General features: G+C 34.1%; 7 protein-coding genes across 9 annotated transcripts; 4 read left to right on the top strand and 3 right to left on the bottom strand.

Moving 5' to 3' along the window:
- Positions 94–12,489, bottom strand: LOC109342178 (pentatricopeptide repeat-containing protein At3g22150, chloroplastic). Its single transcript, XM_019580232.1, has 2 exons — positions 9,659–12,489; positions 94–104 (listed from the first exon to the last, which is right to left on the bottom strand). The coding sequence occupies exon 1, from the start codon at positions 12,417–12,419 to the stop codon at positions 9,930–9,932; it is 2,490 nt and encodes an 829-aa protein (XP_019435777.1). The 5' UTR covers positions 12,420–12,489; the 3' UTR covers positions 94–104; positions 9,659–9,929.
- On the top strand, positions 674–1,605 carry LOC109342182 (VQ motif-containing protein 22-like). Its single transcript, XM_019580237.1, has one exon. It carries the CDS (start codon positions 857–859, stop codon positions 1,400–1,402), a length of 546 nt encoding a protein of 181 aa, XP_019435782.1. The 5' UTR covers positions 674–856; the 3' UTR covers positions 1,403–1,605.
- LOC109342181 (choline-phosphate cytidylyltransferase 1-like) lies at positions 2,950–5,545 on the bottom strand. Its single transcript, XM_019580236.1, has 5 exons — positions 5,344–5,545; positions 4,838–5,246; positions 4,653–4,733; positions 3,614–3,724; positions 2,950–3,485 (listed from the first exon to the last, which is right to left on the bottom strand). Exons 1-5 carry the CDS (start codon positions 5,472–5,474, stop codon positions 3,285–3,287), a joined length of 933 nt encoding a protein of 310 aa, XP_019435781.1. The 5' UTR covers positions 5,475–5,545; the 3' UTR covers positions 2,950–3,284.
- On the top strand, positions 6,654–8,748 carry LOC109342183 (AP-1 complex subunit sigma-1). Of its 2 annotated transcripts, none has more exons than XM_019580238.1 (8): positions 6,654–6,744; positions 6,780–6,797; positions 7,435–7,521; positions 7,635–7,726; positions 7,840–7,948; positions 8,058–8,093; positions 8,259–8,345; positions 8,431–8,748. In XM_019580238.1, the coding sequence occupies exons 2-8, from the start codon at positions 6,795–6,797 to the stop codon at positions 8,500–8,502; spliced, it is 486 nt and encodes a 161-aa protein (XP_019435783.1). In that variant the 5' UTR covers positions 6,654–6,744; positions 6,780–6,794; the 3' UTR covers positions 8,503–8,748. The 2 variants fall into 2 exon arrangements, with proteins under 2 accessions (XP_019435783.1, XP_019435784.1); XM_019580239.1 differs by having other exon boundaries at positions 6,688–6,734.
- On the bottom strand, positions 13,534–16,220 carry LOC109342177 (coproporphyrinogen-III oxidase 1, chloroplastic-like). Of its 2 annotated transcripts, XM_019580230.1 has the most exons (8): positions 15,653–16,210; positions 15,493–15,568; positions 15,313–15,407; positions 14,928–15,011; positions 14,348–14,435; positions 14,127–14,251; positions 13,924–14,022; positions 13,534–13,807 (listed from the first exon to the last, which is right to left on the bottom strand). In XM_019580230.1, exons 1-8 carry the CDS (start codon positions 16,175–16,177, stop codon positions 13,739–13,741), a joined length of 1,161 nt encoding a protein of 386 aa, XP_019435775.1. In that variant the 5' UTR covers positions 16,178–16,210; the 3' UTR covers positions 13,534–13,738. The 2 variants fall into 2 exon arrangements, with proteins under 2 accessions (XP_019435775.1, XP_019435776.1); XM_019580231.1 differs by lacking the exon at positions 13,534–13,807 and having other exon boundaries at positions 14,015–14,038; positions 14,109–14,251; positions 15,653–16,220.
- LOC109342176 (N-alpha-acetyltransferase 50-like) lies at positions 16,648–18,600 on the top strand. The gene is made up of 4 exons (XM_019580229.1): positions 16,648–16,785; positions 17,057–17,211; positions 17,836–17,961; positions 18,174–18,600. Exons 2-4 carry the CDS (start codon positions 17,058–17,060, stop codon positions 18,389–18,391), a joined length of 498 nt encoding a protein of 165 aa, XP_019435774.1. The 5' UTR covers positions 16,648–16,785; position 17,057; the 3' UTR covers positions 18,392–18,600.
- On the top strand, positions 21,500–25,119 carry LOC109342175 (E3 ubiquitin-protein ligase ORTHRUS 2-like). The gene is made up of 9 exons (XM_019580228.1): positions 21,500–22,067; positions 22,219–22,757; positions 22,869–22,994; positions 23,159–23,258; positions 23,342–23,403; positions 23,492–23,594; positions 23,784–23,925; positions 24,027–24,244; positions 24,694–25,119. Exons 1-9 carry the CDS (start codon positions 21,576–21,578, stop codon positions 25,021–25,023), a joined length of 2,112 nt encoding a protein of 703 aa, XP_019435773.1. The 5' UTR covers positions 21,500–21,575; the 3' UTR covers positions 25,024–25,119.

The following is a 25,440-nucleotide window of genomic DNA, read 5'->3' as shown; positions in this document are numbered from 1 at the left end:
ACCAGCTAACTTGTAATTTTAAATGTTCCATCCTTTCATCTTCACCCCTCTACCCCATTTTTGTTCAGATGCCTCTTTCCATATATTTATTTCCAAAATCATATCTTTTTGCTTCAAAACATAATTTCCTAAACTTCCACTAAACAATCTTTGACTCCAATTTTTTGTTATATTACTTTAATATATGTACGTACTTTTCATCTATCTTATTTTTTAGTAGTGTAAAATTCATCCGTCCTTATTTTTGTTAAAAAACGTTCCTTTTTTGTAGTTTGATGGTGGGTGAGTTGATGAATGAATTAAAATATGGTTTAATGGGGCACTATATGTGATTGGAAATGGAATTACATGAGTTGGATATGTATGTGAGTGAGCATACACACACAATAATCTGAGAGGAGAAGATACTTGGCAGGTTCATGTAAAATAATGAGATGGGCCATCATCCACTACTACAAAAATGGTGACGCTATCATGAGTCAATATATCCATCACTAGTCTTCTTTTATTTTAATTAATTTTCATTTTTTACATATATCTAGCTCCTCATGTCATGTATACTTAACAAAACATAGACATGAACACATGATATGATAATCTTATTATATATAAAAATAAGATTAATAGATTAGAATATGTAAGGTTAATATGAGAGGGTGAGAAATGAAGGGCTGAGATGATGTTTTTGTTGTTGGTGGGTGTAAGCAACAAACACATTGAAGAATGTTGAAAGTTGAATGTTGAAACTTGAAAGCAGCATCACTCCATAAATAACCCATCAAACCCCACTCTTTCTTTCCTTCTCACCAAACACTCTTCTTTTTCTTTCTTTCTTTCTTTTCATTTCTCTCACACCATGTCAACCCCTAATGACTGCCTCCATTTCTATCAACAAAACTTCCACACCACCACCACAACCACCACCACCACCACCAACCCACCACCGCATCATACTCAGCTCACCCCAGAAGGCCGTGTCTCCAAGCCCACAAGGCGTCGAACCAGGACTTCAAGGCGAACTCCGACAACCTTGCTCAACACAGACACCACTAACTTTCGTGCCATGGTGCAGCAATTCACTGGGGGTCCAACCGCACCTTTGGGATTTTGGTCCACTCCTCACCCAAATGGGATCATGTTACCACCTTCTTCCACCTTTCATCATCAACAACATCAACAACAACAACAGTTATATCAACACTACAGCATAGAAAGTAATGGAGGAAGAGGAGGAGATAATATTAATAATAATAGGTTTGTCGAGGGACTAATCAGCAACAACAACAACCAAACACCAGTTAATAGTAATAATAATAATAATGGAAGTGGTGATGAAGGTAACGGGTTAATATTCATGGATGATCATCATGGACCTAGCCGTTTCTTCTTTCCTAGTTCATGATGTATTCTAACAACAACCAACCAATGAAATAATAGGAAAAGAAGGAATTGAAGCAGGTTTGGTCAATTTGAGAATGACAGAAAGCAAAGCAGATAAGTTAGGTGCTAACTTAGGGAGCCATTGTTGACCAACCTATATGTGTAATTATTATAGCTACTTCATTTCCTTTTCCTTTTCCTTTTATACTTTCTACATCCCTTTCTTCTTTTTGCTTTTTAATACTATAATATATATTTCCTTTTCTTTTTCTTCTAATCTTCACATCATTTTAATTCAAAAAATATTGTATTAACTTTAGAAAAAGAAATTAACATCACAATAGAAAGATTATCAACTATTAGATTCATGTCCAAATGCATGCATTAGTTATACGATACTATTCATAATAAGTTTGATATGGTTAATGTTATTTGATATAAACTATGTTAGAAGATAGATAACTATACTATTTGTTCTTCTTTTTTTGGTAATGGTAAGAAAACAACAAAAAGTAACTATCTATTCAAAGTAAGATGTTATAATTACTTCATAAATATAGGCTTTAATAAGTGATGAATGAAAATTGAACCCTTGACATATAGTAAAAACCAAATAAAGTTTCAGCCAAGGTGGTATATAAATTTAACCTAAAACATGAGAATTTCTAGACCTTGGAAGCCTTTTTCTAGGAAAAAGCCCTTGTTGTGAGGGTAGGCTATTGAATGACATTGCAACACTTTTCTAGAATATATTTAACGTATGTTGACTTGCTTCCTGGATGTCATTGTCTATGTCCTTTTGTGATGTACATACATAGTTACATACAATGTGGAAGCATCCCTCATTAGATAGTGGAAGTGGAGGATGATATCAGTAGTTCACTACCATTGAATGATCTTCAACCTATGGCTTCTGACGTGTATATAAATGGTTCATTCATCATGTATTTAATACCTTTGGATATGCTTGAGGTTATTGGTTGAGTATGAGGCAGCCTCATTTTCCATATTTCCTAAATCACTTTCCAAAAGTCAATTAAGGGTCTCATATTGGATTATGTATTTCAAAGATACTATAGTGGACTCATTTTCGTAATCTTATTTCATTGTTGGATCACAAATGCTTTTGTCCAAACTAAAAGCATACAGAGTAAATTAATTCAATAAAATAAGCCACCATGTAACACTCATTGTGTTCTGAATTTCATCACTTTCTTCTTCATGCACTAAACTCACAAACACGACCTCAACAATATGGTTGGGAATTACTTTCGGAGGGAAAGGAAATACATATTTTGCAATTTTAAATTAGGAGACCTATATAATATTTTTATAAATAATGAATAAAGTAGTAGTTCATTATAAAATCCAAGTTATATTCATTATTTATTTACAACAAAAAATATATAACTCCCTTAATTTAAAATGTCTTACCTTCCTTCTAAAACCTTTCGTGGATCAAATTTACTGCGGACAGTACAAAACACAATCTGAGAATCCTGTATGACACCAGATGATTATGGATGAAACTTGAAAGAAAACACTATCAGAAACATAAACATGACCGAGTGAAAAGAAAAGTAAGATATAGGTAGAACCCAAAAGTATATAAATAAATACAAAGTAGGTAGTATTTTTCCCATCCAATATTAAGTCACTGACCATTAATCACAAACATAAATTCAGCACAGATTTTCTACTTTAAAACTTCTTACCAAGTGTATGCACAAATAACATTTTCATGTATACCAACACTCCACATGCAGAATTTTGACTAAACCAGCAAAACGGGAGTTCCCTTGTGCAACACCAAGGCATGTTCCATTATCCAATATAATGCATATAATATTACAGAAATCACATGCACATTCTGCCAAGAACCCAACAACAACTCTAATGTATTTCTACTTCTCGCTCTCATCTTTCCCATTACTCTGGGGATTAAGCTCATCATCGTCATAATATTCTTCAAAATATTCTTCATCCTCCTCATAATAATACTCATCATCATCCTTATCATCCTTGTCATTTTCTAGAAGAAATGAACCATCGCCTGACTGCTGACCTCTTAACCTCTCTTGGATCCGATCCCTAATAGCCGTTCCCTGGTATACATTCATGTCGTAACACAAAATCCAAATAAATAAAAAACAAAAAAGAAAATTGAAATGAGTATGTAGTATCATGCATCAACAGTGTTACGTTGTTTTTCCCCCTTCATAAAGTAGCTTACCATCTTATGGCAACCTTCTTCAAACATTTCCAGAAATCCAGCAACCCAACGATCAGCATTCTCCACCCACTCATTACGACTCATAGCCGCAGTCTTTGCAACAATTTGGATCTAGATGAATATCAAAGAATATTATGTTTAATAATTAATATAATACAATTCCCTCCCACCCAGTTTTAAAATCATTAATCTCAGAAATCTGCATTCTAATATTGCATTTTAAAACTATTCTTAAAAAATGGAAAATCAAAACCAAAGAGGGTCAACACAAGTAGTCAACACATGTGGACAAAAGACTATTGATGGTAGCCAAGTGTAAATTTCAGCTTCAAAGTCTTTCGGAGAAATTGAAAAATGAGACAAGGAGTTTTCGCTATCAGATCTATAGCTGAAAATAAAGAATGGCAGTGAAGCAAACAACAATTGGATGATCAATTTAATGGCAGTAAAGCATATTCCATTATACTTGTTACCAATGAAACTGATGTATGATAGTATGATGCTCAATGGGGAAGGTTTCCTAATACACTGTTGCTAGTTGGTAGGGCAGATGTGTAATTCCCATATTTCTAAAATGATAAATCCGAGTATTATTGACAGTAGAACTTGCACTTGATGCAATAGTCAACGCCCCCAGCTACACTACATGAGATGGGCGATCGTGTTCAGAAAAGGCCTAAATTGACTTATACATGGAAACAGTAGTTTGGCCTGTTGCTGCAAAATCATGCTCATGGCCACCCAATTCAGATCTGACAGTTTCTTCCTCAAATACCCAAACCAATGCACTGCAGAACACTCCATACATACAAGAGCTAGCATTATTTACAATTTTGGTTTGGTATTTTGAATTCCCAACAAAAAAAATCAGAAGTCAAAATTCATGTGTTCCAATAACTATTTGAATCACAATTGAGTGAAGGTGTGAAATTATTTGAAACAAATTTAGCTGGTATCCATTACAATTTACACAATCCCCTCATCTGATTTAAGTGACATGATGTTGTCTAAAGTAAGTATTAATTACATGAATACATACCTTTTCACCAACCTTCTCTTGATGTTCCTTTACTTTCTCCTGTAATGTTTTCAACCTTCTATTCACCCTGAGTCGCTTTTCCTGTTCAGTGAGAAGCACAAGTTGGTGAAATACTGAAATAAAATATATATATACATGTATGGGAATTATGAAGATCCATGCGAATTAAGAATGAAAGAGCATGCCTTGACATAGCTAACACCAAGATCTTTTCTAGAGTAACCGCGATCCAAATTGCGGAGGACATATTGGTTATAATCTTTGACGATCCTCATTATAATGTCAGATGTAGAAATTCCTTCAGTTCGCTGAGTTTCCTTAAACCTACCAACAGCTTTGACAAATTCATAAACATCATTGGCAGCACCACTTGTATCAGCATAAGGAAGAGAGTCATGAGCAACATAATCAATAGTATGTTTATCAAGAAATTGTTGATCAACAACCCAAGGTGCATCAGGAATAACTTCATCAACCCATTTGCAGTGACGAAGAGATTCATAACGTTCAGATTCAGTCATAACGGTTTTGCCTTTGTATTTGTGGGTGGTTTCATCATTGCAGCATCCAACCAGCAAGTAAGTATTAGGAAATCTACATATATATATATATATAAACATTCATTGATTGATGCATAAATAGAATAAAATACAATAATTGATAGAAAAGGGGGAAATGAATGAATAGGTACGATTTTTTGGCTTGTTCAAGAGAACGAGCGTGACCAAAGTGGAAGAGATCGTAGATGCCATCAGCGTAAACACGAACAGGACGATCCAACGGAGGCGGCTTCATCTTCATCTTCATCTTCGAATCTGACATCTTCGACTCTATTTCCTATTTCCTATATTCTTTTTTCTTTTCTTTTCAAAACAGGGAATATACCTTCCTCGATACCACCCATGGAACTACCCCCACCCTCACCTTGTCCCGATCATGGTTGGCCCAAATATGGTTTGGCCTTTTTAGTTTGGAGCTGAGTTCAGATTCAAAAATTAGATTCGATTATTTAAGATTGTTTAATATTTAGGATTTGTAAGGGATAAGTATGATTTGGTCCCACCTAACCTGAATTCAAACATTAATTATGTTTGTATGTATGTTTATTTAATTATATATAAAATTAACATATTCATAATAATAAGTATTCACTAAAATAGATATACATTATAATTTAATTGGATTTGGAACTAAATTCGAGTTCAAAAGTTGTTTCAATCGATATTTGAGGTTGAGTTTATTTCACGTCTAGGTTCAAGTTAAAAAAAAGGCTAACAACATTTATGATCGAGTAAGACTCGACTCATGCTCACTCCTCACCATACACACAACAATACCTCGAATGCATTTTTTGTATTACAAAGGGCATATCTCAACATTTTTGGATAAAAAACTAATCTCTTTTAGGTTGTGCGTATGTCTCTCCCAATAAACATAGGTCCTAAGAAGTGAACATTTAACCTTATGGTCATTCTAAAATTTTAAAAAATATCTCACTTCACTATACTAATAACTTGTTCATCACCCTAACACCTTTATTTTTTGCTACACCTAGCTTTTACTTATTTTTTTAGCTTTAAAAACAACATTTTACTAACATTATTTTCCCACATGTATAATATAATTTTAAATATACCAAACACACAATTATATGCTATTTATACATTGACTAACATACTAAATTATTAGTTACCTGATTTTATTTAATGAGTATATCACATATGTACTAACAATATAAAGATTTATATAATTAATATATTATTCACAATTTATTTATATTAATTTTATTTTAAGAATCAATAATAATTGAAAATAAATGATAAATGATGCGGTAAGAATATAAAAAATTCTTATTTCTCTTATTTAATTTTGATATGCCATTTAATTATTATGGTTTGGGTTAGATTAAAAAGGAGAAGCATGAGGGTAAATAAAAAAGTGGGTTGAGTAGAATAGAACTGAAATGGGCCGAGTCCAACTTCCTCGCTGGGAATAAAGAAGAGAACTTCAAAATTAGATTTGTTTGTTTTGGGAATCAAATCGGAGAAGAAGAAGAAGAAGAATAAGAGAGAGAAAGCGCGTTGTGTTGTGTTGTGTTGTGTTGTGTTGTGTTGTGTTGTGTTGTACTGTGTTGTTGCAAAAATGGTGAGTATCCATTACCTAGATCTACATCTAATTTCAATCAATCTTTTCTTTCTTCATAACTTGTTACTTCGGATTCAAATCTATTCTAAATTCATGTTTTACTCTCACTTTTATTCACAATTTCATTCTCATACTTCACTCTAAGTAGTACACTGCTTCTTTTCAACTCTAATTACATAATTCTTTCTTCAAAACTCCACAGTTGCTCCATGGGATCCCATTCATGCTTTCAGAGTCACTCTATTTCAATTGCAATGTCAAGATAATAGACTGATCTGTTTTTAAAACAGGATCAAGCGTTTTTCTTTCTTTTGCAATGCATTTCTGTGTGATTTATTTATGGTCCATTTCAGTTTATATGGTTTAATGCCTATCCCTAATAAATTGCAACCACCCTCACACTTGCCTCATTCATTGTATCATAGTTTTGTTATTAACCCAATATTGTTATTCATGATCACACTCCACTTTCTCCCAAAGGCAAACCACTCTACTGTTGTTTCATGTTTCATGTTTTTATTATTTGGGTCGTGTACTTGAGGATGCTGTTTTATACCATTATTAGCATGCACTTTTATATATATATATATATATATATATATATATTGATTTTATTCATTATTCATCTCAAATATAGATACACTTTGTGCTGCTCATTAGTCGTCAAGGGAAGGTCAGGCTTACAAAATGGTATTCACCCTACTCTCAAAAGGAAAGAAATAAGGTAATAACTTATTATGTTCTTCTTCATTTGCTACCATGCCGAGTGAACACTTTGCGTTTTCCACATTCACCATCCTTGGCATTTTAATTTACATCTCATCTATTCTTGAAAAGGTAATCCGCGAGCTCAGTGCAGTCGTTCTTAGCCGTGCTCCCAAGCTCTGTAATTTTGTAGAATGGAGAGGATACAAGGTTGTTTATAAAAGGTATTGTAACAATAGTACATGGCTTATTGTCATATATTGCTACTACTCTGCAAGGCACTCTTCTCTATGTCTTGATATTTAATTCAGAATGTTGTATTGATTATCTGCTGCAGGTATGCTAGTCTCTATTTCTGCATGTGTATCGATGATGAGGACAATGAATTGGAAGTCCTTGAAATGATTCATCATTTTGTGGAGATTCTTGATCGGTATTTTGGCAGTGTGAGTCATGGCTTTGACTTTTCAAGGGCACTAGTTGATTCACTAATGGAATACTATACCATAATTCGTTGCGTCCATGTTTTGATAATGTTCACTTCACAATTTTCAGGTCTGTGAACTGGACTTGATATTCAACTTTCATAAGGTTTGTCCACTTATCATGATTAATGTTCAAAATTAGAAATAATGGCTACTGACTTGCCTTTAAACTGTTACTATTATAAATGGCAATTACCATCTATCTGGCCCATTTTATATTTTATAAACTAATGTGCCCTGTGATCTGTTCTTTGATTTTGTATCATGAAAGGCCTACTATATACTAGATGAACTTCTAATTGCGGGTGAGCTTCAGGAGTCAAGCAAGAAAACAGTTGCCAGGCTGATAGCTGCACAGGTATGCAACACTTTTTTTCTATTTGGAAAGTGGTTTGATCACAGTTTCTTTCTTGAAGTTCATTTTATATGATGTTGCCTTTCAGGATTCATTGGTGGAGACTGCTAAGGAGGAAGCCAGTTCAATAAGTAATATAATTGCACAAGCCACCAAGTGAGGAGATTGAATGTTACAAATACAACAGTTTATGTCTATGACCTGTTTTTGTTGTTAAAATTGAAAATTCCATTTGTGATCTTCTTGATCTGAGTTGAGTTGCCTTTTCTTGCTGTTGGCAATATCAAGTCTGTGTACCCATGACCTCTTTATTATTGGTGGTGACCCATTTGCTTGACCAATACTTTGTATATTGTTCAGATTGAAATGCAACATTGCTTGTCAATTTATATTTTTGTTTTTGTTATGATCTATAATTATGAAATAATGAGTGCCTAATTATCTTTTGTTCCAATGAATGAGTGCATAACTTTCATAGAAACATGCATTTTGATCATACAGTTTTATAATGTGCTCATAAGAAATGAACTCATAACTTCATACCGCAAAATGATTTTATGGCGAGTTTTAGTATTTGAATACTTATATGATTGCCCCTTTTGTTTCTATTAAATATGTAATTATATTTTATTTTTATGATGGTTGCCCTTATGTGGTTACGTTCAATTCAGCTGTTTTAAAGAAAGATAGAGTGAAGACTACCACCTAATACTATTTTGCACAGACAACATAACCTAAAGACTTCCACAGAAAATGAAATATGTCATCACCCTTCCTCAGCCACAGATCTCAAAACCCCTGTCTCCTTCATCACCACTCTCATCCACACACAAACCCAAGGATGATCCTACTCTCATTTGGGATTAATTATTCATTCTAATCATTATCAAATATAATTTAGTAACAAGTTTCAACCTTATCTGAGAAAGATACAACAACTCATTTTTGGTCTTAGACCCAGATCCATTATCAAATTGAATGAATTCAACATATCATCCCCCTTACATTTATAGAAACATCCAGGGAAACTAATCCTTGTGCTGAACATGTTAGTGCCCCACATTTTAGGGAACCAAGCTACATGAAATAATCTACACAACCTTTTACAATGGGAGGCAAAACATAAGGCCAGTACATCGTACTCATAAAGCATGAACTAAAACTAACCTGAATGGTCTTGTTTTCAACTTCACCAGGCTACTACTTTATATAGCACCCCTTGCCAGAATTTCCAGGACTCAGTTGTATACCATTCTGTACAAAACATTGACAGCGATAATTGCCTGATGCGCAGTTTTAACTACTCAACTGCATACTGTACATGAATAGGTTGTTGTGTTCGTCAATGGTAATCTGTTTCAGATGAATGACCGCCCTAATTAAGTGTTACAAACCACCACTGCAAGTCATGCTAACACTAGATAAACTTGTGTCAGAGGATGCAACTATTATCGGTTATCATCATCAATCCTGTCCTGTGGCTACTGTAACACCAGACAGAAGAGTTATAGCTCACTTTCTTCACAACTGCCCACCATAAAGCAACCAATGGCTCACTTACATTATAAATATTACAAATTATTCACTTCATTCATTAGATTCCAAAATTACTTGGGTTGCTGGCTTATAGCCAGCATCCTTCATGTCCATGGTCAACTTATCTAGTATACAGTATATCTCACCACTTTGAGGGTGCTTCTCATCTCTAGATACAAAGCAGTTCACAAACCCAGCAATCTCAACCCAACTGCATCCTGTTTCCTTTTGTAGACCTTTTTCCTTCATTTCATTTCTGACTTTATCAACATTTTCCCACTCTCCTTCCTCTGCATAAATATTTGATAGCAAAACATGGTAGCCTGCCTTCCCTTTTTCTGTCTCCATTTTAAGCAACTTTTCAGCAATAACTTTTCCCAATTCATAGTGGCCATGATTTTTGCAAGCCCCGAGAAGTGATCCCCAGATTTCCACTGCATTTGCATCCCCACCCAATCCCTTGACAAACTCATAGGCTTCGACCACCCTCCCAACTCTCCCTAACATGTCTGCAACACAACAATAATGTTCGACTGAGGGCTTAATTTTATGTATTTTCTCCATAGACTCAAATATTTGAAGACCTTCATCAACCAAACCAGTATAACTACAAGCAGACAAGATGGCTACAAAAGTTACTGCATCAGGCTTAACGCCAGACCTCAGCATAGAATCAAACAAGATAAGCGCTCTCTTACCCATCCCATGTTGACCATAGCTTATCATCATTGTGGTGTATGTAACTGAGTTCTTCTCAGGTGCTTTGATAAAAACATTTTCAGCATAGCGGATTGCACCTGACTTGGAATATGTGTCGACTAAAGCAGTTCCCACATAAACATTTTGGTCCAAGAAATGACGGATGGAGAATCCATGGAGCTGCCTAGCAAAGCCTATGCTTCCCATTGAAGTAAAAACTGGGAGAATTGATGCTAAGGTCACTGCATTAGGTATTACATTGTGCACTAATACCTCTCTGAGAATGAGAATGGCTTTCTCATTGAGCCCATTCTGGGTATAACCAGCAATCATAGAATTCCATGTGGCCTGATCTCTATCTCCTGGGTGGTTCTGCTCAAATAACAATTCTGAAGTCCTGATCAAGCTGGATTTTGCATACATATCTATCAGATAACTCTCCATTCCCTCAAATTCTATCCCATGCCGAATTAAATATGCATGAGCTTGCCTTCCAACATGTGAGTTCCTAAGGTTAGAAGCTGCAGAGAGAAGAGCGGTCATGGTAACAGAATCAATCATAAACTTTTGCTTCTGCATCTCGCACACAAGCATCAGTGCTTCCTCGTCTAAACCATTTTGTACAAAGGCAGAAATTATGGTATTCCATGAAACAGCATCCCTTTCCGACATGTTCTCGAAAATCTTAAATGATGTATCAACAGAATTGCACCTCGAGTACATAGCAATAATTGCATTGACAACAATAGTCGGTGAAACTGCCAAACTTTTTAGAACAAATGCATGTAGCTGCTCAGTCAATTTTATTTGCTGTAGCTGTGAAACAGCAGTAATAACTGAGAGATAAGTTACATCATCACACACAGCCTCATCGGATAGGGCTTGAACGAAAACACTAATTGCTTCAACTGGACAGTTACTTTGAACATACCCTCCAATCATAGTGTTCCAAACCTCTATATTTTTGTTACAACATCGATCAAAAATCAACCTCGCATAATCTAACAAACCAAGATCAGCAAACATAAGCATGGCTGAGCTGACAACAAACACATCATTCACATAGTCATCACCAGATTTTAGAACCAACCCAAGAAGCATATGAGCAGTCTTACAATCTCTGATACTGGAGACAGCCGGAAATACATTAACAAAACTAACAGGACTGGGCACAATGCCTCCTTTCATCATGGTGGAGAAAGCACCAAGTGCTTCCACATGCCTGTCTGTCTTGACATACCATGAAATCAGTGTATTCCAAGCAATCACATTTCTCTTACGCATAACATGAAAGACATTGAGTACATAATCAGGGCCGGCGGGAAAAGGAGAAAGCGGAGGCAAACAAGTGGAGTACATGTTGAGGAGTGAATTGTATACGATCCTGCTGGGGTGTGGGTTATTCTGGCAGCGAAGAAAGTGAGAGTGGATAGCCTTTCCGGCGAGAAGGTTGTGGGTTTGGGCACATGCCTTGAGGGTGGAAGAGAAGGTGTAGGAGTCAAAGAGGGTGGAAGGGGTGGACTTCATGTGAGAGTAGAAGAGGAGGGATTGGAGAGGCATGTGATTGAAGATGAAGCCAATGATGAGAGTGTTCCATAGAACAGTTGAAGGACGAGGAATTGTGTCGAACAGGTGGCGTGCAAGGTGAGGTTGACCTTGTTGGCATAGTTGGCTGAGACGAGAGCGAATGGTTGGGGTAGTGAGCTTGTATTTATGATTAGTATGATTATGAGTATGATGGGTTGTAACAGAAGAAGGAGGAGGATCATGATTGGAAGAAATAGATGGTAACGGGAGAGGGTAAAGGGGAAGAAAGTGAGGAACAACATTAGAAGAACCCATTTCCCTCAACTACCGACTACCAACCACTAACTACCAATTATCTAACAAATATCCTTATCCATTGTATCTTTCAACCAGATGTTCATCAAATCAAATATATCTCACCACTTTTAAATCATATTATATACATCCTTTTACATTAGAATCTAATATTTATGTATTCAAAAAATTACCTCTCACATACCCCAAATTTATATATATATATATATATATTTTACACCAACTATGACTACCTATGCAAGAGTAATAAAAGTAATATAGTAAACAAAAAATGAATAAGTATAATTAAGTTAATCAATAATATATTAAACAAATCCTAATAGTATATGAGTAAATATATATTGATTATTTTTTAATGAAGATATATTGGCTGTTATTTTATTTGTATTTGTTTCTATAATATGTCATATTTTCTATAACTTAATTATACTTATCACATTTTGTTTGTTTGAATATACCACTTATTTCACATGCAAATAGTTACTATAAATATAAATATAATTATATAAGTGGATTGAGTAGCAGTGAAAAATGGATAATTAATTTATGTAATTTTATTTCTAACTCAAGTGAGTGTGATATACTAATGATGTGAATATTAAACTCTTAATATTTGTTTAATCATGTGATGAATAATTTATTCTTTTTATGGACTAAAATTTATTTTAATGATGATTTTTATTCTTAGACTTATTTCAATTTGATCATTATATCTTTGTAACATCAATCTATGTTTAACTCTTTTGCCTCTACAGTCAATTTTTTATGAGCTTATATATTTATAATAATCACATATGAAACAATTTTTGTAGGGATTTTGAATGAACTTTCCTAGTTTGTTTGGTTGTTAAAAAATTATTTTCATAATCAATAATGTATAATGTTTTTTATAAACAATTATGATAAAGGTGGTTTATGTTAGGATATTAGTAGTTTAAAAAATATTTGAGATGATACATTAGATTTGAATTGGATAAAAAATGTTTTATGAGCAAAAGAAAAATATATAAAAGTTCTTTATGAAGATCAAAATGATATATATTCATATAAAGTAAGACTTGTTTGGACTTGGTTGAAGAAGAAGCTCCCTTTGCTTTGAGATATAAGTTGTACCTTATTAGGCATTCGTAAATAAATATTTATAGAATAATTGTTCCAAGCTTGGGTACAGACAATAGAGTTTAAGACATTTGCAATGAAATCTTCCATACATGACATTTGCAATGAAACAATGCTAAAAGTTGCGAGAGTCTTCTTAACAAATCTACACCGAAAGAAGAAACAAACTCTCTAGCTAATAAAAAGGTACACTTTATCAATTATACCCATTCCTTAGGGTTGATGCACGCATCTAACAGTTTCCATTCTTCGCTTCCCTCTTCTGGTTTCTGCAAACAACAAAGATACCATCATTTCAGTAGAAGAGAATTGAATTTATGTATCTAATTACTCAAATGTATGTGTTTACAGTAAATAAATAAATTAAAAGGTTTCAGAATCATACATGATCATACTCCCACCGAGAAGTTAGTGGCAGAGAAACAAGAATACTCTCTATTCTCCCTCCTGTTTTTAGTCCAAATGTTGTACCCCTATCATATACCTGTGATTCAAGAAATATTCATAACATTAATTCCAACATGATGATATGTGATAAAAAAGTAGAACAATACATTTTTAGTCACAGTGCTTGGTAAAGTAGTGTACCAAATTGAATTCTACATATCGACCCCTTCGCAATTGTTGCCATGCTTTGTGCTCATCTGTGAAGGGCAAATCCTTCCTTTTCTCTATGATGGGTATATATGCAGGAATAACAGAATTTGCACATTCTGCAAGCAACCATAGTTCAAGTAAAAGCATGAAATAGAAGAACTAAATGTCTTTCCAACGAAAAACATACATTTATATAGTATGCAAGCAATTACCAGTAGAAAAGGAAAGGAGCAATTCCTGATCATAGTCATTCAAATCATCAAAAAATATTCCTCCAAGCCCTCTCCTTTCATCTCGATGCTGAAGGTAAGAGACAAAATAAGAAAAAACATTCAACAAAGACATAGAATTTCCTAAGTTCAGCAAATATATATATTATGTCTCCTTAAATGTTATATTATGTCATATCATTAGCGCATAGTCATAGACTTCATCATGTGATAACATCTTCATTATCACCAGATTACTTAATTCCTGCTTTTGTTGCCCCAGCGTTACAAATCTTCTTCTCATTCTCATAATCTACTAAAAATCATTGCAGTTAGCCATTTATTGTCATTGGTTTCATGTCTAACAGAACCTCCGATATTCATCATATACAAAATTGATCAAAATTGGTGATAACAGAAACATTAGTGAACTTTTATTGAAGGTTAATGAACTTAACACTGAATGTTTAGTGCTTGCTATTCATTGTTCAGTTTTAGTATTACGAAACAGGACCTAAGACTACCGCCAAATATTGTACTAAAAAGTTAAAACACATGAAAAAGATGAGGTGAAGAATTATACCTTGATATAAAAGTAATCATCACACCATTTCTTGAATCGGGGGTAAAAGGAAGGATCAAACTTGTCACAAGCAGATTTTTGAGTCTACAATAGAAGCGTGACAGTACAGTTAGAGACATATTCACTATTGAATGCCTTAAATGGATAAAAATACAAAATCGATGTTCTAAAGATAAAGTTGAAAGTGGGACATTTAGCATAACTTCTCAAGTATTCTATTACTTGTCTGTTATCAAATAAGAACCTCTTCTATATATACGAGTTTGGAGAAAATGGGGACATATAATGCAATTGTAAGAAAAGAAAATATTTTGAAAGGAAGTTAAAGTTGGCATGAAATGAATGTTTTCTGTTCCAGTCTCAGGGTTTAATCTACATAACATACTTGGTGAAAGTGCTTAACATCTTCCTCAAAAATATAAGCAGGTGTCAAGTCAGTTCCTCCACCAAACCACCATTGTCTAGGCGCTCCAGGAGCATCTGCATCATTTTCATGAACATCAGTTATGTATATGTTATAACTAACTACAACTGTTGAAGTTTATAGCAATATATATATAAATACCTTTAGGAGCATCAGTTTCAAAATAGCGATAATTGAAATGCATTGTAGGGGCAAATGGGTTCTTTGGATGTAAAACCTGAATAAATAATAAATAGGAATGAAATATATAAATATGTAATGTGAGTTGGAAAATGAAGAATGAAGTGAAGAAAATACTAACGGAGCTAATTCCAGCAGCAAAGAAAGGAACAGGAGAAGGAGGGGAAGAAGAAGAAGAAGAAGGATTAGCAGCACGATAAGCATCAGGAGGCATAAGACCGTAAACAACAGAGACATTAACACCAGCCTTCTCCCATACGGCACCGTTTTGAAGTACCCTGCTTATACCTCCACCACCACCAGGTCTGGACCACACATCCTCCTTAAACTTGGCACCACCGTCAGTTGATTCAATTGCATTGCATACACTATCTTGTGTTTCCCTTATCATCTTCTCAAAACGAGCGCGTATGGTGGATGAAGAATCTGATTCAGATTGTTTGAGAAATGTAAGGGGGCGTTGTGATTGTGGGATCTCCTTGTCCATTGAAAGAGTGGAATTAACACGGAGAGGAGTGAAATGTTGTTGAGTGGTAAGGTTGAGATGATGATGATGAGAATGAAAAAGGGGTTTAGGGTGAAGATAAGAATGAGAAGTGAAAGAGGGAAGAAAGGTGGAAGGGGATGAAGATAAGATTGAAGTCATAGTGGTATAAGAGAGGAATGAACAAGTTTTGGGTGATATGAAAAGGGATAATTATAATAATAATAAGTAATTGTTGATAAGGTGGAGAAGGTACAAATGATGTTCTGCTATTTCCTTCACAATCTAGCGGCGCCAACTGTTTAATGGCCTTCCCTCACCAATGCCCATAGATAGATTTCCTACCAATACCCTTTTCTCTCTTTCTTTATTATCCCACCCTTCAAATTAACAATAAATTTCATATTTTTCCATTACTTTTCTAAACTAATCTTATTTTATAATTATTCATTATCTATTATAATTAATTATTTTTTATTTATGTCATTTAAATCTTAGTCATTCACTAATAGAAAATTAAAAATACTAAGATAAACCAATTCCTTATATGTAGGTTGAGAATGATTATACAAAAAAACTAAAGAATTTGATATTTTTAAAAAAGATATTAAAATAAAAAGTAAAAGATGGAATATATGAAAAGAGAGGCAAACCCTAATACCCTTGTTAACCGTAATCTCTCCCTGCTCCGAGCATCACAAGCATCACAAGCATCACTCTCATCTCGTTGGATCTCTGCGTAACTATTTACTACTTTGCCATCAACAAAGGTGACCCGATTTTTCTGTCTTCCTCTTTATTTCTATTGCTTAACGCTTAAAACTTATTTTGATGCACACAATGCTAAAATGAATGAAAGAGGTGTTAAGGATATTAACTACATAATTGACCTGTTGGTGTGAATCTAGGAAATGTCCAGTACTTTAGTGAATTTATGTAATCTGTTTCACAGTTCCACTTTTATATGGTTGAGTTGGATCCTAAGCTCTTTTTTTAGTGTCACCATTTTATAATTCACTCACACTCTTCTTTTCTTTATAGAATGGGAGTTGGCCGTGGAGTCTCAACCTCACTTGATGGAGTTAGGGACAAGAACATCATGCAGCTCAAGAAGCTCAATATTGCTCTTTTCCCTGTTCATTACAATGACAAATACTACGCCGATGCACTTGCTTCAGGGGAATTCTCTAAACTAGGTTCAATTTTACTGTTTCTCACTTCAATCTATTTTCTTATAAGTATCTTGTGCTGACTCCTATATTGTGTCTTTTTTTGTTGTAGACATGTATTCCTTTGAATGTTTTCTCTAAACTAATGCACTTAAGTTCATGTTAGAGTTGCCTTTAGCCTCTTTTAGTTATTAATTGACAATATTGTAATTCTGCTGTAGTAACATAATACATAATTACCCATACCTTTCATCTGAATATATATGTCTTAAGTTCGGGCAAATGATTGCTGGCACATATTATAATGTTATTTTGAAGGGTGAAATTCTAATACCAATGTTTTGGCAATAAAATTTGTATTTCAAAAAAATTTAAAGTCCAAAAACTAGCATGCTGAAGTGCTCAGCCCAACTCCTCCGTAGCAAAATATTATGTCCAATTGATTTTCATTTGCAATTGATCTGAGTTTCCTGCACAGATCAGAATTGTTACCCTTTTCTATATTGATGCATTTGTTTTGTATATTTCCTTTCTTTATTGAATAAATATGAAATTATTTCAAATTGTTTATATTCAGTCACACCTGTTCTGCAAGAGTTTTGATACAATAGTAATCTTCAGATTGACTATGATACTTCTTTTATCTTCCAGCTTACTACAGTGACATATGTGTTGGTGCCATTGCATGCCGGCATGAGAAGAAGGAAAATGGAGGGCAAGTTCGGGTTTACATCATGACTTTAGGTGTTTTAGCACCTTACCGCGGACTTGGTATTGGTAAGAAATGAAATAAATATCTTATCCTAGTGATTTTGAAAGTTAGTTAATTGATCATTATAGTTATGACTTTTCTCAGTGTGCGTAAAGTACCACAAAAACAGATTAAATGACCATCATAAGGTTCTAGCTTCATATGATTGATTCAATTTTTGGCACTTTATAAATTTGATGGACACAGGTATGTGATTATTAATGTCTGGTTGATGCAGGAACAAAGCTTTTGAATCATGTCATTGATCTTTGCTCAAAGCAAAACATTTCGGAGGTTTACTTGCATGTCCAGACAAACAATGAAGATGCCATAAGCTTTTATAAGAAGTTTGGGTTTGAAATCACAGAAACAATCCACAACTATTATACAAACATCACACCACCAGACTGTTATGTTCTGACGAGGTATACTGCTCCAAGCCCAACGAAGAAATAATAACATGGAGTGATTGTTGCATCATTAATTGGGTTTTGCCATGGATGTGTTATTCCAGTGATAGATTTTAAACATTTAAGTTAGCACAAAAAAATAAGCATTTGGAGATCTATTGTTGAAGGTGTGACCTATGTTATTTCATCCTTTTCTTCTTCCTCTATCTTATCATTTCCATTAAAATACTAAATTTTGAATTTGATATAAGAGTCTCTAAGGTGCAATTCGTGTTTGGTTTTTAAAATGAGTTTATTACTGCACAAAATCCTACTCGGGGTCAACACAAAAGTCATTTTTCCTTGGTATGCCTAAAATGGAGGTAGTTCAGAATAAGGTACAAGTATGAAAACCGTATAATTCGATGGTAAACTTAATTTACTTTGAAACGCACCGTGTATTAGTGCTGGACTCTGCTTTTGAGTTATAATGATTTTGGGGGCAACTGAACATGTTTGGCTATGCAAATATATAATAGCTTTATCATGGGATTATACTTGTCGGATGTGTACTGCTGGAATAACATTTCACACATATTTTATCCTGCCTTTTGTTTTTGGGACTTTGGGTTGGATATTCATTCCACCGATTCAATTTCAGAAAGTACATATACAATTTTTTTCTTATGGTATAGGGAATTATACTATTGTCACTCCAAAAAGTAGGGTAAAAAGTAGGGAATTATACGTGCATATTATTGTTTGGAGAAGTAGATCCTAATCTCGTACTCGCCAATGACTATATTGTGCTACTCTTGCATTCATTTTCCACCATAAGATCAATGCTGGAGCCACAAGTAGCACCTGAGATACTTGGCAAGGCTGGTCTGATACCTGAGGAAACAGCACTCCCATCCCATGGTTCAGGTTTCCTAGTGAGTGCATTGGTTCTCAATCCTAAATTCACTTATGCTCATGTTTTTCTTACCCTTGTATTGTTTTTGTCATTTTCTTCAACATTTCACTTTTAATACATTATTTTTATTTTTTGCTTCGTTAACCAATGCCATTAGAGCACTCCATGAATAGATCCTAATTTATTAAAGAAGGTTGAGTTGCAAAATTAATTAAATATTTCTAGCAATTTTTATATTTTCACTTTATTTTTTAAACATGAATAATTATTTTTTTTCTTATTTATTAACTATTTTAAAAATTAATAATGGTATACTCTAAGATATAGAATGAAGAATTTGCAATAAAAGGATGCTTGGATTGTAAAATTTTCCATAAAAGTTTCAATTAGTGAAGAAAGGCAATAAAATAATTTCTAATTAAGTTTTTATGAGTAAATTTATTTCATAAATAAGTTCTAAGAATATATATTACTATAATAATAAGAATTTCTAAACATTAAAAATTTGATAAATTTGTTGGATATAAATATATATATATATATATATATAATATATATATATATATATATATATATATATATATATATATATATATATATATATATATATATATATATATATATATATATATATATATATATATATATATATATATATATATATATTAAAATTGTACGTGATAAAACCTCAAATAAATGTAATAACTTTTTGAAGTTATGTATTGATTCAATCATATCTCTTTGATATTTCGACCTAAGATAAATAAGTAATTAGGATACTCAATTTTTTAATTATTAGGAGTCATTAATTTCATACAAAAATTGAATCTAAATCTATGATCATGAGTCATTATAGATTTTGGAAAATATTATTATAAAATAATTGTTAAAATCCAACAACCAGTTTAGTAGGCTTTTTAGCTGTCATATTTATTGTCTTAATATTTGTACTATTCGATATATTGTTGTTTCTCACTCGTGTGAGAAAAGTAAAACAAAATAAATATATATATTAATGTTATACTTTGTAACCAATAAAATGAAATAGTACATATATTATTAAAATAGAAGTGCTCTCCCTTTCTATGGACATTATTAAATTTGGGTTCGTCACTAACTCAGTCAAGATATTAGGTTAATGAGTCACATATCCAACTAATGATTCATTGGTTGGAGCAACTAACTCAGTTCATATTAAAAAATAAAATAAAATCATAATGTCACATTATTTAATATTTTCATTTCAAATACAAAAAATGTATTATTACACGAATATCTAATTAAAGAGTTAAAATATTCTCAATTATTTGTGAGGAAAATGGTAGAAAAAATAAAGTGTAATTATACTTATATCCTCTTATTTATAATGTGATAATACTTTTATTCTTAAAATTATACACAAAACACATAAACTCTAGTATTTAGTATCATGATTCCTAATTAAACAACCATCATGTAACACCCTATTAAAACAAAGTTTCATAAATATGAAAGAAAACATCATCAATTAACATTTGTTTTATGCTTTAATGATAGAAAAACACACGAATGATTTTTAAACTTAATTAAATAATAATATTTTTGTCCCAACATAACAATTAACAACTATAATTATAACAATGTTTAACATAATTATAAATAAGGTGAAAGAACAAGATCTTTCGTCTCTAAAAATGACATTATTTTGATTTTTCAAAACTAATTGAACTGACCGAGTGACTAGTTTTATGCTCAAATTGAATATCTCGAACTAGTTTATAACAATTTTAGTGCATGACCACAAGGATAACAATTCAGATCGGTTAGGTGCTTTGTTCACATTTTGTTGTGTTGGACCCCAAGTGTAATAACCATGCTTTCAATACAAATTTATGAGGAAAGATAAATTGAACAAACTTGTTATTATTTTTTTAATATATCATTTTTAATTAATATTGACTCTATATTAAAAAAATGTTTAAATATTTTGATAATAAGTAAGATAGGAATGTAATAAATGAAAAAGAAAAAAATATGATATGGAGGTTTGAAAAGGGGAAAGGAATTAATGATTATAATAAAAGTTATAGAGAGGATGATGCAGTGGTAGATGGGAATGAGGGTGAAAAAGTGTGTTGATGAGTGATGAGAGGGAAAGAAAAGGAAAAAGAAAAACAAAAAAGAAAAGTGTAAGAATTCAAAAGGTTTATTCCCTCGCAGTGTTTGGCCAAAATTCATATCTCCTTACCCTATTTATACGTTTCACATTTCATTACTTCACACAACATTTCATTCTCTCTTTCTCTCTTTCTCTCTTTCTCTCTCTTGTTTCAACCAACCAGTCACATTTCACCAAATGGCCCAATCCACTGACTCCAACTCAGTCCTGAACCGTCGTCTCCCATGCGACTCTGACGGCGTTTGCATGGTCTGCAAGACCAAGCCCACCGCCGTCATTGACAGTCTGACCTGCAACACATGTATCACTCCTTGGCACCTTCCCTGTCTCCCTCTACCCGATCGCCCTCCTACCATGTCTGACGCTCACAATTGGTGTTGTCCTGACTGCGCTGTTCCCACCTCCGTCCCTCAGCCTCTCCCTCCGCCTTCCTCCGATGATCCTTCTTCTCTACTCATGGCTTCTATCAGGGCCATTCAGGAGGATGATTCCCTCACTGATGAACAAAAGGCCAAGAAGCGTATGGATATCATGCTCGGTTCCTCTAAGATCGCTCTTTCCAATAATCCATCTTCTTCTACCGTTGCTGGGATTAACGCTGCGCTTGATATCTTTGATGGAAGTTTCAACTGCTCTATTTGTATGCAGCTACCAGAGAGACCTGTCACGGTTTGTTTATTCATTACTCTTTTTTTTATAGATTCGATTGCATATTTATGACCTTGTTCATTTCATTACTGTATACTTAATATGTGTTTGTGCAATTGATTGCACTTTTTTGACCTATTTCATAATTTATTTGTCAATTTGATTGTTTCAGACACCTTGTGGTCATAACTTTTGTTTGAAGTGTTTTCAAAAGTGTTTCTCACAAGGCAACCGAAAATGTGCTAATTGTCGCGGTGCAATACCACTCAAGATGGCGACTAATCCTCGCATCAACTCCCAGCTTGCCTTCGCCATCAGAATGGCAAAGATGGCCAGATCTGGCTGCGCTGTTCCCGGGGGTGTTCCTAAGGTCTACCATTTTATCCACAACCAAGACCGTCCTGACACTGCTTTCACCACTGAGAGAGCAAAGAAGACTGGATTGGCAAATGCCTGTAGTGGGAAGATCTTTGTCACTATTCCTCCGGACCACTTTGGACCCATCCCTGCAGAGAATGACCCAACAAGGAACCGCGGTGTTCTTGTCGGAGATACTTGGATGAACAGGATGGATTGTAGACAGTGGGGTGCTCATCTTCCCCATGTTGCTGGTATTGCTGGCCAGAGTGCTTATGGTGCTCAGTCTGTCGCCCTCTCCGGAGGCTATGTTGATGACGAGGACCATGGTGAGTGGTTCCTCTACACTGGCAGGTATTCCCTTTTCTTTTCATTTAAGGGTTTCATGTAATGCATTAATTTGTTTTGTTAAACTGCTCATATTTATTCATCATTAATCTCTTCTTTTGTGACCTTTTGCTGCAGTGGAGGAAGAGATCTTAGTGGCAACAAACGCACAAACAAGAACCAGTCATTCGATCAAAAATTTGAAAATATGAATGAGGCTCTCAGAGTAAGTTGTCTAAAGGGCTATCCGGTGCGTGTTGTAAGGTGAGTTTTATCTTAATTCAAAGCCATATGTAATATCAATGTTTCATTGTACCTTATAGCCATGATTCAGATACATTTTAAATTGATGTTAGTTCATTGTTCTAGAATCATACATATGATTAGTATTGTGCTTGTCTATAAAATTTTGCCTTGTTTTTGGTCAGGTCCTCCAAGGAGAAGCGATCTGCATATGCACCAGATGAAGGAGTAAGATATGATGGTGTCTACAGAATAGAGAAGTGCTGGCGCAAAGTGGGACAACAGGTAATATACTACATCCAATGAAGCCTACTATGTATTTGATAGCTTTCTCTAAACTTATTCATGGAGAATCTTTTCCGTGATAGGGTTGCAAGGTCTGCCGGTATTTATTTGTGAGATGTGACAATGAGCCTGCGCCATGGACAAGGTTTATCCCTTGTACCTTCTTGTATGTGTTTATCTGTGTGCCCATGTAAGCATGACTCTTAAATTTATTTTACAATGTTAATCTGCAGTGATGACTGTGGAGACAAACCACGTCCACTGCCTAAAATTAAGGAACTGAAGGGTGCAGTTGACTTAACCGAAAGGAAGGCAGCTCCATCATGGGATTTTGATGTAAGTGGTGTTGTCTGTTACTGTTAGATTTATTTGCATACTAAAGCTTTCCTCATATTTGTTTATTATGTTTTTTCATTGTATTTTAGATAATCGATTTTTTTGTGAGCTTCTTTTCTCTAGATATTAGTTTTGGCCCTGCTGTTCTATAGATTTTGAAATTTCTCAACGCATTTGCTTAAATCTCAGGAGGAAAAGGGCTCTTGGTTGTGGAAGAGGCCTCCACCAGAAAGCAAGAAATCAGCAGGCACCGTAAGCCCTGTCGAAGGACAAATAAGAGCGGTTAAACGAAAAGTGAAAGTTGCATCTGTCAAAGAAAAACTCCTGAAAGGTATATATATGCTTCTTTGTCTCACTCTCCTCTATAGTAACTTCATTTGCTTCTTTGTTTAAACTGATATGATTTTGCCTCTTGCTTCGTTACTTCTGCAGAGTTTGCTTGCCAAATCTGTCGCAAGGTGATGTGTAACCCTCTTACAACACCCTGCGCTCATAACTTCTGTAAAGCCTGTTTGGAGGGAGCATTTTCAGGCCAAAGTTTCATCAGAAAAAGGGCTGTCCAAAGTGGACGTTCATTACGTGCACAAAAGAACATCATGAAGTGCCCATCCTGCCAAAACGACATAGCTGAGTATTTGCAAAACCCACAGGTTAGTCCTAGTATACTAGGCTCCCACCTAGTGAAGTCTTGGGAGGAAGTAATATGTAGATTGTAAAATTTTCAATTTGGAAGTCAATGGTATTATTCTTCTTGATCTTAGCTTTTGGAATAGATTGCTTGATTGCCATGAGATTCATAAATATTGACATCAGGTTTTATATATTAGGTATAAGCAGCAAATATGGATTATTACTTAAAATCCAATCCATATGTGGTATTTCTTTTAATTGTATTCCAATGAAGACAAAATGCTTATGCCTTTGTATTGTTAATGGCTTTAGGTAATTATTATTGAATTTGAGCTTTATACCTGGGCTTGGTTAAATATTTGTAGTAAATGCAATTTACTGAATTATAAATGTTTACTCGTAGAATTTTGTTATGTAGTATATAGTCTGTAACCTGAATAGTTTTGCCTATTTGTGGTTTATGTGGCAGGTTAACAGGCAAATGATGGGTATCATAGAATCACTCCAGTGCGAGGCTGAACAGTTGGAGGAGAATTCTTCAGAGTCAAGTGACAAAAATGATGAAAATCAGAAGAATGGGAGTGAAGTTTCGAAACCTGGTGAGGATGATGATGATGATGATGATGTTGATGATGATGCTGTTGATGATGATTCAAGTGAGAAGGTCCTTGAGGAAATTAAGGACAATGATCTGAACTTGCCACAGAAGCGGAGGAAAGTGGCTAAAGGCGCAGTTGTGGTGAATGAAGAGGAACACATTGATGAAGTTGAACAAGACAGTGTGAAAGCTTGCACTTAAAAAGGTTGGTGATGGTTGCAGTGAAGTTTTTTGGATGTGGTCATGTGGGTGTTGCATCGCTCATTTGAAGTGAATTATTTTGAGCCTTATCTCTTAGACATGAACTTTTATATGTCTTCTTTTTATAATTTTTCTTGAATTGGCAGTGCAGAGTTTTTTGAACTTTGGAATGAGTAACTGCTATGTGTAGCAGTAGGCTTTCTTTTTGTCAAACTATATCAAATGAATGAATGAATGCATTTTGCTATGTGAAGCAATTATTGTTACTCATATATAGAATAATAATCAAGGAAATTGAATCACTGCCACCACAAGAAGATAAACATTCTTGTTCCTCATCTTTGGATCACACAGATGACATCTATATTTCTTGGGAATCTTTGTTAACATTAATAGGAATAATTGAAATTATGTTTC

The sequence above is a fragment of the Lupinus angustifolius genome, chromosome LG02 (genome assembly GCF_001865875.1).
Source record: "Lupinus angustifolius cultivar Tanjil chromosome LG02, LupAngTanjil_v1.0, whole genome shotgun sequence".
NCBI classification, from domain to species: domain Eukaryota; kingdom Viridiplantae; phylum Streptophyta; class Magnoliopsida; order Fabales; family Fabaceae; genus Lupinus; species Lupinus angustifolius.
The sequence above is the reverse complement of the archived record's forward strand: the minus strand, read 5'-3'. Positions and strand labels throughout refer to the sequence as shown.